At 45.8% G+C, this 17,880-nt stretch overlaps 1 protein-coding gene across 2 annotated transcripts in view; it reads right to left on the bottom strand.

Moving 5' to 3' along the window:
• The window catches only part of RAB11FIP5 (RAB11 family interacting protein 5), a 118,327-nt gene that overhangs the window by 24,230 nt on the left and 76,217 nt on the right, over nucleotides 1-17,880 (bottom strand). For both annotated transcript variants that reach the window (XM_073649453.1, XM_073649458.1), the window contains 2 exons: nucleotides 7,650-8,104; nucleotides 3,416-4,058 (listed from right to left, as the gene is read on the bottom strand). In XM_073649453.1, coding sequence (XP_073505554.1) covers nucleotides 3,416-4,058; nucleotides 7,650-8,104 — 1,098 coding nt within the window. The remainder of the gene's footprint in view (nucleotides 1-3,415; nucleotides 4,059-7,649; nucleotides 8,105-17,880) is intronic.

The raw sequence follows: 17,880 nt of genomic DNA, 5'->3' as shown, positions 1-17,880 counted from the left end.
GGGGCATAGTAGTGGGTGAGGGGTATAGTAGTGGGTGAGACTTCAGTGGGCAAAATTACTGTATTAGTGCCGCGATACATGTCTCTCTGAAATGTCTTTAAAATTTGGGAGTTATGCTCTGGAGTTTATGTACCTGGACCCCAACAAATATTTTTTCTTCTTCTTTTCAGAAGGGAGGTGTGGATGGGATGGAGCTCAAATAGGACTTTTTCTATTAGGCTCCTATGATTTTATTATATGCCCCTGGTTCACATGCATTCAAAATTTTAGGCTCTGGTTTTTCACAAAAGAAAAAAAAATAAAATCTGGATTGAGCATGGAAAACGAAGCCAAAGCTGCAGCAGAAACCAGGGGGAGAGTGTGTGCTAGGAGGGTGGTGTGAACATGAGCTTGTGTGATTACATGTAATAGATGATAACCGGTGATAGATCGCGCCCCGATCACTGGCGAGCATCACCGCGCGGTGCTGCGGCCTCGCACAATTACAGGCGCGCGCGGTGCTGCGGCCTCGCACAATTACAGGCGCGCGCGGTGCTGCGGCCTCGCACAATTACAGGCGCGCGCGGTGCTGCGGCCTCGCACAATTACAGGCGCGCTCAGCGGACGGCACTTATGTAACGATTCCACTTTATGTAGAATCAATGTGCTGACATCTGTGAGGTTAGTGAAGCGTGTGACCGCCTAATGACCCGGAAAACGGGACTGTGTCCTACAAATCACAGACAGGAAAGCCCAACCCGGAATCTCATCATTACTGGGAGGCGGCAGGTAACGGGGTCCGGCCGAGAGAAAGAGTAGGCCATAGCACATATACATGGCAGCACACCTTAACCCCTTAAGGACTTGCCAATTTAATTTTGTGATATTGTTCCCCCCCCACCTTCCAAGATCTCTTATTTTCCAAATGCCTTGCTCTTTAGCTTTCAATGTCACCAAAAAATTAAAAAAAAAAGAAGGGAGGAAGGTACTAAAAATTGTAGTTTGGCAAAAAAAAACCCTATTCTGTTATTGTTCCTCCTGCGCACATTGTGCGGTATAGTATATTTTATTTATTATTAGTTTATTTAGTATAAATTCTACAAATCTTAGAAAATGGTAACAAACCAAATTTTTTTTTACGTTTTTAGCCACAAAATCAAAAGCAGTAAAAATAATAATAATAAAAAAATATGGTTTGTTACCATTTTCAGAGATTTGTATCGTGTTTTTTTTTTTTTTTAAAGACATTTTGAAGCGCCCAAATATCTCTATATAATTTGGGTGCTTCAAAATGTCTTGGAGAAATAAAAAATATAAATAATAGGCATCAAAACTATGAATTAACACATGTGGAATTATATACTTAACAAAAAAGTGTGAAACAACTGAAAATATGTCTTATATTCTAGGTTCTTCACAGTAGCCACCTTTTGCTTTGATGACTGCTTTGCACACTCTTGGCATTCTCTTGATGAGCTTCAAGAGGTAGTCACCGGAAATGGTCTTCCAACAATCTTGAAGGAGTTCCCAGAGATGCTTAGCACTTGTTGGCCCTTTTGCCTTCACTCTGCGGTCCAGCTCACCCCAAACCATCTCGATTGGGTTCAGGTCTGGTGACTGTGGAGGCCAGGTCATCTGGCGTAGCACCCCATCACTCTTCTTCTTGGTCAAATAGCCCTTACACAGCCTGGAGGTGTTTGGGGTCATTGTCCTGTTGAAAAATAAATGATGGTCCAACTAAACGCAAACCGGATGGAATAGCATGCCGCTGCAAGATGCTGTGGTAGCCATGCTGGTTCAGTATGCCTTCAATTTTGAATAAATCCCCAACAGTGTCACCAGCAAAGCCCCCCACACCATCACACCTCCTCCTCCATGCTTCACGGTGGGAACCAGGCATGTAGAGTCCATCCGTTCACCTTTTCTGCGTCGCACAAAGACACGGTGGTTGGAACCACAGATCTCAAATTTGGACTCATCAGACCAAAGCACAGATTTCCACTGGTCTAATGTCCATTCCTTGTGTTCTTTAGCCCAAACACGTCTCTTTTGCTTGTTGCCTGTCCTTAGCAGTGGTTTCCTAGCAGCTATTTTACCATGAAGGCCTGCTGCACAAAGTCTCCTCTTAACAGTTGTTGAAGAGATGTGTCTGCTGCTAGAACTCTGTGTGGCATTGACCTGGTCTCTAATCTGAGCTGCTGTTAACCTGCGATTTCTGAGGCTGGTGACTTGGATAAACTTATCCTCAGAAGCAGAGGTGACTCTTGGTCTTCCTTTCCTGGGGCGGTCCTCATGTGAGCCAGTTTCTTTGTAGAACTTGATGGTTTTTGCAACTGCACTTGGGGACACTTTCAAAGTTTGCCCAATTTTTCAGACTGACTGACCTTCATTTCTTAAAGTAATGATGGCCACTCGTTTTTCTTTACTTAGCTGCTTTTTTTCTTGCCATAATACAAATTCTAACAGTCTATTCAGTAAGACTATCAGCTGTGTATCCACCAGACTTCTGCACAACACAACTGATGGTCCCAACACCATTTATAAGGCAAGAAATCCCACTTATTAAACCTGACAGGGCACACCTGTGAAGTGAAAACCATTTCCGGTGACTACCTCTTGAAGCTCATCAAGAGAATGCCGAGAGTGTGCAAAGCAGTCATCAAAGCAAAAGGTGGCTACTTTGAAGAACCTAGAATATAAGACATATTTTCAGTTGTTTCACACTTTTTGTTAAGTATATAATTCCACATGTGGTAATTCATAGTTTTGATGCCTTCAGTGTGAATGTACAATTTTCATAGTCATGAAAATACAGAAAAATCTTTAAATGAGAAGGTGTGTCCAAACCGTATATATATATTTATTATATCTCATTCAGGTATCGATCCCCCACCAGCCCCCATTTCTGCATTCGCTTTAAGGGATGAATTTGTTTTTTTTATAATTTTATTTATTCTTAGTTTTATATATATTTTTTTTTATTTGTTCACTGCTAATGCTTGGAATACGGGATTTTTTTTTTTCATTATTAAAATGAGAAAAAAAAAAGAACATTATATATGTATTTTTACATTTTTGATCAGTCCCCTGCGATCGCGATCTCGATGCCATTCCTTATGGGACAGAGCTGCCGAGAGGTCTTTAAAAATTTAGAGATTGCCAACTCAAATAGAAGAAAAAAAAAAAAAAAAAAAGAAGAAGGATCCCAAATTCAAACCCCTGATCCAACAGATACTCAAAAATATGTTGAGTAAAACCTTCTCTAAAAGGCCCAGCTCTACGAGAACTCCACCGAAACACCAGTCATATGAAAATGCTTGAAGGCACCAAGCCACCATCCATGGAGTACAGAAGCTACAGAACGTGGCACCACCCGTTTTTTCCAGAAACTGGTGAACTGAAGGTGAAGACACCAACAAGAATAAGAACTACCCACCTTGGTTTTTGTTGAGCCTCCTTCTCATCTTTGGCACCAAACCAGGCCCCGACCTTGGCCCTCTCCTCGGAGCTCGCCGGCACGTGTGGCTTTGGCTCAGAAAGACTCTGGTTAGCAGAATTGTTCTTCTCAGTTCCTTGGTAAATGCCACTCTTGGGTTTCTCGTCTTTGGCCTTCACTTCTGGACTTTTATTCTTAGACATATCCTCGGTAAACACCATAGGGGTGGTGATCTGAACAGGTTTGTTTTCCGCTCGCACTGGGTTGTTGGTCGGCTTTGGTTGTGGCGTTGGCTTTAAGGAGGCATTTTGCCCCTCCGAAGCAGGCCCCGGTGGCTTAGTCTCCAGTTTCTCGGAAGGTTGGCTCGGTCCTCTGATCACTTCAGTCACGTCCTCGGCTTTCCTTACGATATTGTGAAAAGACTTGGACGCGGGGGAAGATTTCTCCAGAGGGATTGGCTTTGGAGCAGGCACTTCTGTGTAGACGTGGCTTCCGTTGATGCAGACAGAAGACTTGGAGATGGGGCTGCCCTTTGGCTTTAGGTTCTGCACAGCCTTTGGTTCTGGGAAGAGCTTGAGTTGGCTGACCTCGTCGCTGAATGCCCTCTTGTGCGTCATCCTGGGCGACGCGTCACGGTCTTTGTCTAAGAAGATATAACGCACCAGGGCAATTACAACACTGGATAAAAGCTTTCTATAGGTAACCAGTGGTCAGAATAATACAGAACGCCGAATATCACCAGGAACGTCTGCTACCTACACGACCCGAGGAAATGGTGTCTCGACAGTTCTCGGTATTTTTAGGGGAGTATTACGCTTTTTAACCCCTTCACGACCGGGCGATTTTCCTCCTGACTTTTTTCTAAAAAAACCATCACTTTCTTTAATTTTTCCCATCACCATAGCTATACGAGGGCTTAAAGTAAATTTTTGCAGAATGAGTTGTAGGTTTTTAATGACATCACTTGCTGTACCATATAAATGTACTGGAAAAAATAAAAAATAATAATAATAATTATAATATATATAATTAATTACAAGTGAGCAACGCAATTCTATTGGTCAGTAAAAAATACCAAATCTGTATGGTGCTTTTTTTTTGGTTACAGGCAGCCGTCATCCTCCAGACACCGTCCATCCAGGACCAGCACATTATAGATTGGGGCAACAATTCAGTATAACATTTCATACACTGATAACCTCACTCATACCGCCCCTAGAAGTCCAGTGGGTGGTGCTACTCAGTGACTGATCGCCATCTATAAAGAAGGCGCTGTTAATCATCGGTTAGGACCGCCCACTGGACTCCTGCTCTATAGATTGTCCACACTGCCCCAGGTCACAGGTTCCCTTTATATAGCCCCATGTATCTGTGTAATACCGGAAGAATGACCAGTTCGTCTCTCAGAAGTGTAGATCTGAAGGCCACCATACATACTAAATGCCTTACGTGTACGGGATGGGGGGGGGGGTCCGGGCTGGTCTCCAACAGACGACTTCGAGGAAGATAAGATCAGGCAGTAGATTTGTCTACGTCCGATCCTTTCATTTTCAGGGATAAGTCGGTCACAGAGAGGATCCCGGCTGCCGCTTTCTTCCCTCTGCCTAGTCAGGTGTATGGGGGAGTCGGGCTACTAATAGTCGGCGAGCTGAACACAAAACACTCGAGCAGGAGATATTATTTGAAAAGCAACAAGAAAAAAAGGCCCATTTCTTTTTTCTACATACTTTGAGCTTTCAAGATTCAGCATGAAGACCCAGGACAGACGTCAGGCAGCAGCTCCATTACTAACAGACGCCTCTGGGCGAACACGTACTTCAGTATCACTGGCCTGCAGTACCCATAGCTGCAGATAGAGGTCAGCAGAGAGCGAGCAGTATAGCAGTGCCTCTGATACAGCACAGCCTCTAGCACAGCGCTGCAGGGAGGAAAGACGCCAGAGGCCGAGAGACCAGATGCCAGAACCAGACCTCAAACAGGGCATTTTTTTTATATAAAAATTACATAAACACACATTATAATATATATATATATATATATATATATATATATATATATATATATATATATATATATATATATATATATATATATATATATATATATATATATATATATCTATCTATCTATCACAGTACAGACCAAAAGTTTGGACACACCTTCTCATTTAAAGATTTTTCTGTATTTTCATGACTATGAAAATTGTACATTCACACTGAAGGCATCAAAACTATGAATTACCACATGTGGAATTATATACTTAACAAAAAAGTGTGAAACAACTGAAAATATGTCTTATATTCTAGGTTCTTCACAGTAGCCACCTTTTGCTTTGATGACTGCTTTGCACACTCTTGGCATTCTCTTGATGAGCTTCAAGAGGTAGTCACTGGAAATGGTCTTCCAACAATCTTGAAGGAGTTCCCAGAGATGCTTAGCACTTGTTGGCCCTTTTGCCTTCACTCTGCGGTCCAGCTCACCCCAAACCATCTCGATTGGGTTCAGGTCTGGTGACTGTGGAGGCCAGGTCATCTGGCGTAGCCCCCCATCACTCTCCTTCTTGGTCAAATAGCCCTTACACAGCCTGGAGGTGTGTTTGGGGTCATTGTCCTGTTGAAAAATAAATGATGGTCCAACTAAACGCAAACCGGATGGAATAGCATGCCGCTGCAAGATGCTGTGGTAGCCATGCTGGTTCAGTATGCCTTCAATTTTGAATAAATCCCCAACAGTGTCACCAGCAAAGCCCCCCCACACCATCACACCTCCTCCTTCATGCTTCATGGTGGGAACCAGGCATGTAGAGTCCATCCGTTCACCTTTTCTGCGTCGCACAAAGACACGGTGGTTGGAACCAAAGATCTCAAATTTGGACTCATCAGACCAAAGCACAGATTTCCACTGGTCTAATGTCCATTCCTTGTGTTCTTTAGCCCAATCAAGTCTCTTCTGCTTGTTGCCTGTCCTTAGCAGTGGTTTCCTAGCAGCTATTTTACCATGAAGGCCTGCTGCACAAAGTCTCCTCTTAACAGTTGTTGTAGAGATGTGTCTGCTGCTAGAACTCTGTGTGGCATTGACCTGGTCTCTAATCTGAGCTGCTGTTAACCTGCGATTTCTGAGGCTGGTGACTCGGATAAACTTATCCTCAGAAGCAGAGGTGACTCTTGGTCTTCCTTTCCTGGTGCGGTCCTCATGTGAGACAGTTTCTTTGTAGCGCTTGATGGTTTTTGCAACTGCACTTGGGGACACTTTCAAAGTTTTCCCAATTTTTTGGACTGACTGACCTTCATTTCTTAAAGTAATGATGGCCACTCGTTTTTCTTTACTTAGCTGCTTTTTTCTTGCCATAATACAAATTCTAACAGTCTATTCAGTAGGACTATCAGCTGTGTATCCACCTGACTTCTGCACAACACAACTGATGGTCCCAACCCCATTTATAAGGCAAGAAATCCCACTTATTAAACCTGACAGGGCACACCTGTGAAGTGAAAACCATTTCCGGTGACTACCTCTTGAAGCTCATCAAGAGAATGCCGAGAGTGTGCAAAGCAGGCATCAAAGCAAAAGGTGGCTACTTTGAAGAACATAGAATATAAGACATATTTTCAGTAGTTTCACACTTTTTTGTTAAGTATATAATTCCACATGTGTTAATTCATAGTTTTGATGCCTTCAGTGTGAATGTACAATTTTCATAGTCATGAAAATACAGAAAAATCTTTAAATGAAAAGGTGTGTCCAAACTTTTGGTCTGTACTGTATATATATATATATATAATATTTTTTTTTCTTTAATGCATGTACTTGAGGCTAAAGATACTTTTTTTTTAAAATAAATTTTATTCAGGCTGTTCCACCCTTTTCACCCTTTTTCCATTTTCCTGCTCACTCATCCTTCATGTGATCGGTAGTCACAGTTCAGCTGAGAGGGGCTCCCGCTTGGCCGTCAGAATGAGCTCACTGACAGTCTCAGTTCACTCATACTGCAGCCGGCAATAGATCGTGCAATCAGAGGATATACAAAGTTTTTAATGAAATCGAAATTGCAAAAAATTATTTTTAGCCCAAAGTACATGCATTTAAAGTAAGAATAAAAAAAAAAAGTGAACAACCCCTTTAAGCATCAAAATAGATCAGGCTGGTCTGGAGAGATACCAGCAACAGGGAAGGAAAAAAATCCAGCATTAGTAATGAGACTTGTAACATTTTGGTTGACACAGAAGTCATTTACCGGTGGGCTCGGTGGAAACGCTGCTGTTTCTGCTGGCAGGTTTCTTGACAACATCGGGAAGTACTATGGAGATTCCAGCATTGGTGGGAATGGTGCCGCTTGTGGAGGAGATGGTGCTGTCCGAGCCCAAAGACGTATTGGACCTGGTTAAGGAGCTTTTCCGTAGACGTCCCTTAAAGAACGCTGCTGCTTTGGACTTTGGCTTCTTCTCATCCTCATCATCGCTGTCCAGTCGGCCGATGTTGCTCGGCACGATGGCAGAAGACGACTCCATCTGTGAGAGCTTCTTGACCTTCAGCTTGTCCTTCAGTTTCCCGAAAGGAGTTTTGGGTTTGTCTTTGATGGACAGGTCAAACATGCTGGCTGTCAGACTGTTCCTGGTGAACTGAATGGACACTTGGAGCTCCCCGCGCTCCTTCTCTTTTTTTCCTGGCTTTGAATGGAGCTTGTACCATCTGCAAGAGAGTAAAAACACGTAAAATGGTTAGGAGGAAACACAAGTCCTCAAGAAGATTCCGCCAAATCTACAAGTTCTGGACCCTGTTCGCACACGAGCTCATTACTGACGTTGTCCTGCTCCATAGACTTAAATCAGCGGTGCCCAACGCATACCATTGACTATACCGAGCTCCATCAGGTTTCCGCCATTTTTTTGTTGAATTGGACATGAATTCCGATGTGAACAAAGCCCTTAAAAAAAGGAGCATAAACCAAAAAAACAATCCTTTGTCTCTGGAGCTCAGGTCTGTCCATCATTCATCGGCAAAGAACCGTCTGCAGCAGGAGCCTCTCCCCTCTGGATAACAGAGGCTTCAGACCGCTGAAGATGGACGTGGTCCGCAGATTAACTCCTGTCTCCTCTGCAGGATTTATACAGTCCTGACTGCAAGGGTATGTTCACACAGGGCATTTTTAACTGCAAATATGCTGCGTTTTTTCAGCTTTCCTTTGCAATTTCTTATTACTTTCAGTGGCAAAAAAGACAAAAAACAAACAAATAAAAACCCACACCACTGAAAGAATGGAGCGCTCATTCAATGAACCTGTACGTACTGCGCTCACTGACTAGATATGCCACCTCCGAGACTGAGGAGGTGGCCGGTGCCCTTGGCAACGAGCCGGAAACTAATAACAAATTGCAAAGTTTGTTTGTTTTTCAAAGCACATTTATCTTGTGGAGACAAACCGCTTTAACGAACACAATAACCTCCATTTCCTATGAATGTGTACTTAAAGAGGATTGTGGGGTCTGCAGCCTCCGACAGTAGCCTAGAAAGTCTCCGGCCGATTCACGGACAGTAAGCGCGGTGCAGAACATTGCCGAAAAGGACCGATCTGAGCCGCTGAACGCGCTGCTAAGGAAATTGTACAAGTTAAATTTCTTTTGGACCATATTTAAGTCAAACCGGTTATGTAAGCATTTTACTTTTTGCATTTATTATTTTTTTTTTTTGGCTGCAAGACAAATATAATGCAGAAGTGATCAGCGCGGGACACTTTCCGTTGCTTTCATGCCATTTGTGTGTGTTGGTGATATAAAGTAAAAAAAAAAAAAAAAAAAAAAAAACAGAAAAAGAAAAAGAAGTGCAGCCGTGTCTGCAACAGCAACATACACTTATACATTTTGAGGATATAAAATAATAGATAAAAAAGGTCCGCTGTCCCACAAGTGACTGCTCGGGGAGCGGCGAGGGCGGCACACTGACCGTGAATCACTACCATCCTGCTCTGGATTTGTTTTTTGTTTTTTTGGTTCCATCCAAAAAGTTGGATAACAAACAACCGCCTGCCCAAAAGTATAGCAGATAAATCTACTTTTCATTTTAACCCTTGGCGCCCAGTGATGGCTGTACCAACCATGTAGCAGGTGCGGGTGTGTGCAGCTCAGGAGCGGCAGCGTCATACAGCCGGCATCTGCCTCTGATCACTGACAGCGGCATTATTAGGTGCGATCTTGCCCAGACGTTCATCCACCCCCTCCTTACCTCTACGGTGCAGGGAGCCGATGACATTCACAGCAGAATTTACTTTTTATACACTTGTCTTAAACCACAATACACTGTAGTGACAGGCGCCTGTTTTATTGGGAGGTGTGCGGCTCAATAAACCTATGCCAGTGTTGTCCAGAAATTATACTTTATGTCCTGTAGAGATGGAGGACGGAGCGGCACCCCACACGGGGCCAAGATATAGGGTGTCCCATCACCATGCCTCTGGAAGGCGGCTGTACAAGGCCCGTACTTCAGGATGTGCCATATTTACTCTGGGCTTTATAGACCGAGCCAAGACAAGCACCAGACTCTCCCGGTACACAGCGCCGCACGTGAACACCGCGACATGCCAAATGTCAGCAGTCTGCAAGAACAACCCAAAACAAAGCAGGGTGTGACGATACAGAGTAAAATCTTAATTATGCCAGACAAACTTTCTATTGGCAAGAGCAACATACCTTTACTTTTATGTTGACTCTTTAATCTGTGTTCTTCTTTAGTTGATTAACACAGACTATTATTTGTATAACCCTGAATATTATCTGCTCTTTGATTCTGAAACAATGATGTGTATTTACAAGAGCCCCTGTGATACCAAGTATGTAAATAGATTACCTAGAACAATGAATCTTTTCTAGATATGTTAACTACAATTGTAGGGTGTTTGCCAGTCAATCTTGGGGGATGAGCTGTGGATACTCAAGCCCTGTGGAAAAATATCATCCCTAATTCTTAACCTGTGGATGTGTATTTAAAAAGGGACATGTGTTTCTGTAGCAGAGAAGTCTTGGAACAGAGAGTCAGAAAGACTTTACTAGGAGAATGAGCGACATCCTTCAGAAAGGTAGATGGATCATGGCATCCAAAGAGACACAGATTTGTATTCTACATGATTCTAGTCTAAGGGTATCAGCCCTGACTGGAAAGATACGGATCTGCTCCATTAAACATCAGAGAGACATGGATACATTTTGGGGAGTCCAGGAGAGGACGAGGAAGTCTCCTGGCCCCATGGATATGTTGTTTTGGAGTTGCCAGGAGGGACCCACTGGTCGCCTGGCCCCATGGAAACACTCGTAGAGGTCAGGGTGGGACCCATGGGTCTCCTGGTCTTGTACCTCAGTGGACTGCTAGCTTCCTAAGCTTGCCACTACCTCCTCTCTGTGGGGGCCCGCCAGAAGCAGGGGACCACTGGTTGAGGTAGTCGGCCCTGGAAGTCTCCAAAGTTGCAGCTGTTCTATCCAAGGCGGGCGGAGAAGGAAGGGTGAGACTGTGTAATGTTGTACCATCTTGGGTATTTGCTGGGACTGTTCAGTGTCTTTATTGTCCGCTTTGTGGTTCAATAAAGTATTGCCACGCTGTGATACCCTCACCCTGTGTTGTCTAGGTAGTGTTACGCCCGTCCCTCAGCAGCCACCCCTTCCCCCATCGCCCGTCCCTCAGCAGCCACCCCTTCCCCGCCACCTGTCCTTCGGCAGCCACCCCTTCCCCGCCACCTGTCCTTCGGCAGCCACCCCTTCCCCGCCGCCTGATGACAGCACTGGATTCTGAAGAAAGCCACAAGTGCTGAGGTGGCTTCCTGCTGATGCCTGTATATTGCCGAGTCAGCCCTGCCCGTATGGTGTACTGCAGCAGGCCTGATAAAGGATGGAGACTTGTACGGCCGCCTGTCGCGTCCTCGGCTAGATTACAAGATTATGCATCGCAGGAACTGTGCATTGTGAACACCGGCTCAGCCGGCACTGGGGATACAGGGCCTCACTTATCACAACAGAGGAACAGGCCTCGTCACCCATAGCAACCAACCAGAGTGCAGCTTACATCTCTTACACAGCTCTGCTAAAATGAGAGCTGCGCACCGATTGGTTGCTATGGGCAACTAGCTGATCTATAATGCCCAGCGTGTGGGTGAAAGTGACCGTCCACATCATTGACCGCGGTAAAGTTACCGCCCTCATGTCACATTCACTGATAGTAGCAGAATATGGACAGTTACTGAGAAAATACTGAACTGTCAGGACACAGGCCAGGAAGTGTTGTCATAGTGAAACCGATGCTGGAGTGTCCATGATAAATAAGACCTTAGGGCAGGTTCACACATTTCACAAATTTCTTTCCCGGTCACCAGATGTATTCCTGGCTCTGATCACTAGTTCCTGGCTGAATAGTGAGGATCCTGCATGTTTTACTGAAATGTCAACCCACACAAGGCGGCCCACCCTGATGACAAAGCTCCAGCGCACCCCACTGACGGCCAGGAGCAGCCAGCTACCCCCACTTAAACTACCAGGAACTTCCAGAGGACCCCTATATCAAATATAGGAATCCGGAGCCCCCCACGAGCATGAGGCAACCCCGCCAACTACAAGCAGTTAGTGCCGTCCCCCTCCCCCCACACACACCGTGTCACCTACCCCGTCTACAAGCATCTTTTGCCCCGCCCCCCTCCTTTTACACCAACTACAGGCATCAGGCAGCTTCCCCCACAACTCTGACTGACTGCAAGCATCCTATACGCCAGACACCCAACTACAAGCATCCGGCGAACCCAAACCACAACTGCAAGCAGACGGCGGCCTCCTCCACCCCGACTACAAGCATCTTCCACCCCTCCCCTCTCACACGGACCGCAATCAGGACCCCCGCCCGACTACAAGCATCCTGAACGCCAGACCTCCTTGCCACCCCCCCCCCCAACTACAAGCATCCAGAACTCCAGACCTTCTTGTCCCCCCACCCCCCCCAACTACATATATCCTGCAAGCCAGACCTCCCCCCCCCCTCCGACTACATACATCCTGTCACACAAAGTGTGGTAAAGACTTCGTCCAACACAAAGGGAAGAGGGAAATCGCAGAACGAGTACCTCACCCTGTCTTTCCCTGGCGTTAGGCTCAGGCTAGGGAAGAGAGGGGATGAACGCTAGTCGATCCCCACTACACACTAAAGACAACAAGGGGGGACAAACATGGGAAAAATCGCTTCGCTTTAGATGACTCCAGGCAAATGCGCACGTGTCCTCTAGCACCAGAGAGGAAGAAGTACTGCTCTTGCACAAGGAGTAATGAATATCGCCAGTACCTCCCTCTTGCACACAGCAGGTATTTATACACCCAGGCCAGGGTGTTAATTAGCCAGAGGAAGGTAGCCGCTGGGTCCTAGAGATACAGCTTCTCAGAAGTTGTCTGTAATGCCAAACGAAGAGATCTCCTGCAACCAACTGCAGGGTGACTGTCACTTAAGACACACGTGACAGTATTCCCCCCTCTATGAGTAGCCTCCGGACACTCAGGACCGGGTTTTTCAGGATAAAAGGTGAGAAATGAACGAACCAACCTGGGAGAATTCACCTCTGATGCTGAAAACCACATCCTCTCCTCTGGACCACAGCCCTTCCAGTGCACCAAGTATTGTAGAGAACGACATTGGAGACGAGAATCTACAATCCTCGAAATCTGGAACTCCAGATTACCATCAACCATTACTGGGGGAGGTGGTAGAGGTGAGGTATCAAGACGTTCCACATACTTGTTGAGTAAGGACCTGTGGAACACGTTGTGGACCTTAAGAGCCTGAGGAAGTTCAAGACGAAACGCTGCTGGGTTAATGACGGCGGTTATTTTATAGGGACCAATAAACCTAGGTCTCAGCTTCCAAGAAGGAACTTTCTATCTTATATTCCTGGTAGACAACCACACAGTCATTCACATTCAGGTCCGGACCTGTCAACGAGTTTTCTGTCAGCCATACGTTTATACCGGTCTCCCATGATCTTTAAATTACTCAGCACAACCTGCCATACCGGGGAGAGTGACGAACCAAACCGTTCCTCCTCGGGAACTCCTGAAGGTCCTCCTCCACTAAAGTTACCAAACTGTGGGTGATAACTGTATGCACTGAAGAACGGTGACCTGCTAGTGGATTCTTGCTGATGATTAATGGCAAATTCTGCCAGCGGTAAGTAGGATGCCCAATCCTCCTGATTTTCGAAGATGAAACACCTGAGGTAGGTCTCCAAATTCTGATTGACACACTCGGTCTGACCATTCGACTGAGGTTGGAAGGCAGAGGAAAAGGACAGCTGCACCCCCAGTCGAGAACAGAATGCCTTCCAGACCTTGGAAACAAACTGGGTCCCCCGATCAGACACCACATCGGAGGGAACCCCGTGAAGCTTCACAATCTCCTTTATGAACACCTGAGCAAGTGTCTTGGCATTTGGAAGTGCAGGTAATGCAATGAAGTGAACCATTTTACTGAACCTATCTACCACCACCAAAACCACCGTTTTAACTGCAGAAACCGGAAGGTCAGTAATAAAATCCATGGACAAGTGTGTCCATGGCCTACTAGGGATAGGTAGCGGAAGAAGAGTACCAGACAGACGGGTATGCGAAACCTTAGAACGCGCACAAATACTACAAGCAGCTACGTGTTCAATCACATCCCGATGCAACCCCGGCCACCAAAAACGACGAGAGGAGGTCCGTGGTTGCCTTACCACCTGGCCATGCCCAGCAAGCACAGAGTTACGATGTTCCTTAATTACTTTGCGGCGCATATTAGATGGTACAAATAACTTTCCTGAAGGGCAGGAGGCAGGGGCGTCCCCCTGAGCCTCCAACACCCCACCTTCCAGTTCAGGATACAGTGCCGAAATGACTACCCCTTTCTGTAATATCGGGGCAGGGTTCTCATGGTCACCACCACCAGGGAAGCTCCGGGACAAAGCATCAGCTTTGACATTTCTGACCCCTGGACGAAAAGTGACAACAAAATTGAATCACTAAAAAACAGGGACCATCTGGCTTGCTTAGGCTTGAGACATTTAGCTGACTGGAGATATGACAGGTTCTTATGGTCAGTAATAACAGTAATAGGATGGACAGCCCCCTCCAACCAATGTCGCCATTCTTCGAACGCTAATTTGATCACCAAAAGTTCCCTATTACCCACGTCATAATTTTTCTCAGCCAAAGACAATTTTTTAGAAAAGAAAGCACATGGATGCCATTTACGAGGGGACGGACCCTGAGACAACACAGCCCCAACCCCCGACAATAAAGGGTTGGGAAACATCGGGTTGACCGAGTATAGGTGCAGTGGCAAAATGATGCTTTAGGGAAGAAAAAGCCTCAAGGGAGGCATCCGACCATTTGGAAAAATCAGACCCCTTCTTAGTCATGTTAGTAAGGGGTTTCACAGTTAATGAGTAATTTTGAGCAAATTTCCAGTAAAATTTAGTAAAGCCCAGAAAATGTTGTAGAGCCTTCAGGTTCTCGGGACGTTCCCGATCAAAGACTGCACAGATCTTCTCCGGATCCATCTGAAAACCCGAATAGGACAGCAAGTACCACAAAAACTGCACCTCCTGAACAGCAAAAACACATTTTTCCAGTTTGGCATGAAGTTTGTTATCCCTTAATATCTGGAGCACCGGCTTAATATGCCACCGATGTATCTCAAAATCAGGTGAGTAAAAAAAAATATCATCCAGATAGACCACCACAAACCTCCCCACCAAATGATGGAAAATATAATTTATGAAATGCTGGAATACAGCAGGTGCATTGGTCAGACCGAAAGGCATAACCAGACTCTCAAAATGTCCTTCCGGGGTATTGAACGCTGTTTTCCATTCGTCCCCTTCTCCGATTCTAACCAGATTGTAGGCTCCCCTTAAATCCAACTTGGAGAATACCTTAGCTCCCACAACCTGGCTGAACAAATCAGGAGGGTATGGATCACGGATGGTAATTTGATTCAATTCCCGGAAATCTAAACAGGGACGTAAACTGCCATCTTTTTTCTTCACAAACAAGAACCCTGCCGCCACGGGCGAAGATGAGGGTCTGATATGTCCCTTCTCCAGACTTTCCGGAATGAAATCCTTTATGGCTTGTCTCTCAGGGCCAGAAAGATTATACAGTCTGGACTTCGGTAGTTTAGCTCCAGGGTTTAGGTTAATAGGACAGACATAAGCACGATGAGGAGGCAAATCCTGACACCCCTCTCAGAAAAAACATCCTCAAAACCAGACAGAAAAGCAGGCAGTATCCCCGTAGAGAAAGTAGCCAGGGAAATATCTAGACAGTTCTCATGGCGGTAATCTCCCCATTCAATAATCTACACGTTTTGCCAATCCACCAACAGATTATGTTTAACAAACCAAGGAATAGCCAAAATAATCGGTGTGGGAAGATCGTCCAGAACATAGCAAGGAATGATTTCACAATGAACTGACCCCACCCTCAGTTTTACATTATGTACAATCTGAGTAAATGCTTTCTGTGCAAGTGGTGCCGAGTCAATGGCAAAGAAGGAAATAGGTTTATCTAAAGTACAGTAAGCAAGACCATGAGTTTTCACAAACTCAGCATCAACCAAGCTGACCCCAGCTCTGATCTCAACAAACACAGAAATTTTCTCGGTTTTGCTCTCTAGCACCACTTCTGCTGTCAGGACAAAGCGGGTACTGCAGTTTGGCCACAAATGCACCCCTTGTATATCCAACTCCAGACTATCAAGAGTTAATCAAGTCTCCTTTTGTTTAGGAATTGAAGGACAGGTCCCAACAAAATGTCCCTTTTTCCCCACACAAAAAAACATACGCCTTTTTTCTTGCGAATCTCCGGGGAGATGTATGATGTAGAGACACCCCCTAACTGCATAGGCTCCTCCACCTCCCCCTGTACTGGTTCACCCCCAGACCGCTCCCCCAGCAGAGGTACATAACCCAGATAAGGCAGCCCTGAAGAAGCTGGTCGCACCAGTCTATCCCGAAGGAGTCTTTCAAGACGTATAGCCAATGACATGGCAGCCTCCAAGGACTGAGGGGTTTCATATACTGCCAAGGCATCTTTCAACCTTTCAGTAAGATCCTCACAAAATTGTCTTCTAAGGGCTGAGTCATTCTATTTGGAATCCGTCGCCATCTACGGAATTCAGAGCTGTACATCTCCACTGACCGATTCCCCCGCTGAAGGCGATGTAGCCTAGACTCAGCCAAGGCGACTCGGTCAGGGTCATCATAGATGAGGGCCAGAGCTCAAAAAGAAAACCTCCACAGACTGGAGACAAACCGAAACCTGCGGTAACGAAAACGCCCAGGATTGAGGATCTCCCTGCTGTAGAGAGATCACAATACCAACCCGTTGCTCCTCATTTTCGGAGGAGTAAGGACGAAGTTTAAAATACAGTTTGCATGTCTCCTTGAATACAAAAAACATGTCCCTACCTCATGAAAACCTGTCCGGGAGGTCAACCTTGGGTTCAGGCTGGACAGGCCTACTTGCAGAGACCCCCACATTAGCGACCTGCAGCCGCTGATGCTGCTGCTAAACCTCACAGCGGCGGTCTGATTATTCGGTCCGATACTCGGATCAAAAGTGGCCATGTGCACAGGCCTCTAGAATATCTAGGTACGATGCCATCCCTGGAAACCAAAGATCACACTCGTACGAGAAAACTGGTGGTGTGAACCAGCCCTTTAACTCTCACTCAGCAGATAAAGATCCTGAGCTTTATCATTCCAGCAGTCCCATGCAAGTCTGGGGAGGCGGACGTTTGTAGCCCCATCATTGGACATTTTCAGCACCGTATAAGAAAGTCGCAGACTTGGGACATGTTTGACAGTCGGTGGCGAGAGGGCCGGTAGCTGTGCCGCTGATCACTGTAATATCAGGGTCACACAGCGAGCACTCTGCGGTCACCGCCGGCATTACACACTTCCTAGTGATACCGAGCGCTCACTTACACAACCAGCAGTGACACAGTACAGGAAACCAGTGCGGGAGCGGAGCCATGTGTCACCACCGGGAGCCGAATCCTCACTGCGCAGCTGGACGGGCTCCGTTATTACTGATAAAGGGGGGGGGGGGTCTCCATTATTACTGATAAAGGGGGGGGGGGTCTCCATTATTACTAATAAAGGGGGGGTGTCTCCATTATTACTAATAAAGGGGGGGGTCTCCATTATTACTAATAAAGGAGGGGGGGGTCTCCATTATTACTAATAAAGGAGGGGGGTCTCCATTATTACTAATAAAGGAGGGGGGTCTCCATTATTACTAATAAAGGAGGGGGGTCTCCATTATTACTAATAAAGGAGGGGGGTCTCCATTATTACTAATAAAGGAGGGGGGTCTCCATTATTACTAATAAAGGAGGGGGGTCTCCATTATTACTAATAAAGGAGGGGGGTCTCCATTATTACTAATAAAGGAGGGGGGTCTCCATTA

This window comes from Phyllobates terribilis, unplaced genomic scaffold, assembly GCF_046119375.1.
Source record: "Phyllobates terribilis strain yellow unplaced genomic scaffold, ASM4611937v1 Scaffold_1__5_contigs__length_1240528914, whole genome shotgun sequence".
NCBI lineage: Eukaryota > Metazoa > Chordata > Amphibia > Anura > Dendrobatidae > Phyllobates > Phyllobates terribilis.
The sequence above is the reverse complement of the archived record's forward strand: the minus strand, read 5'-3'. Positions and strand labels throughout refer to the sequence as shown.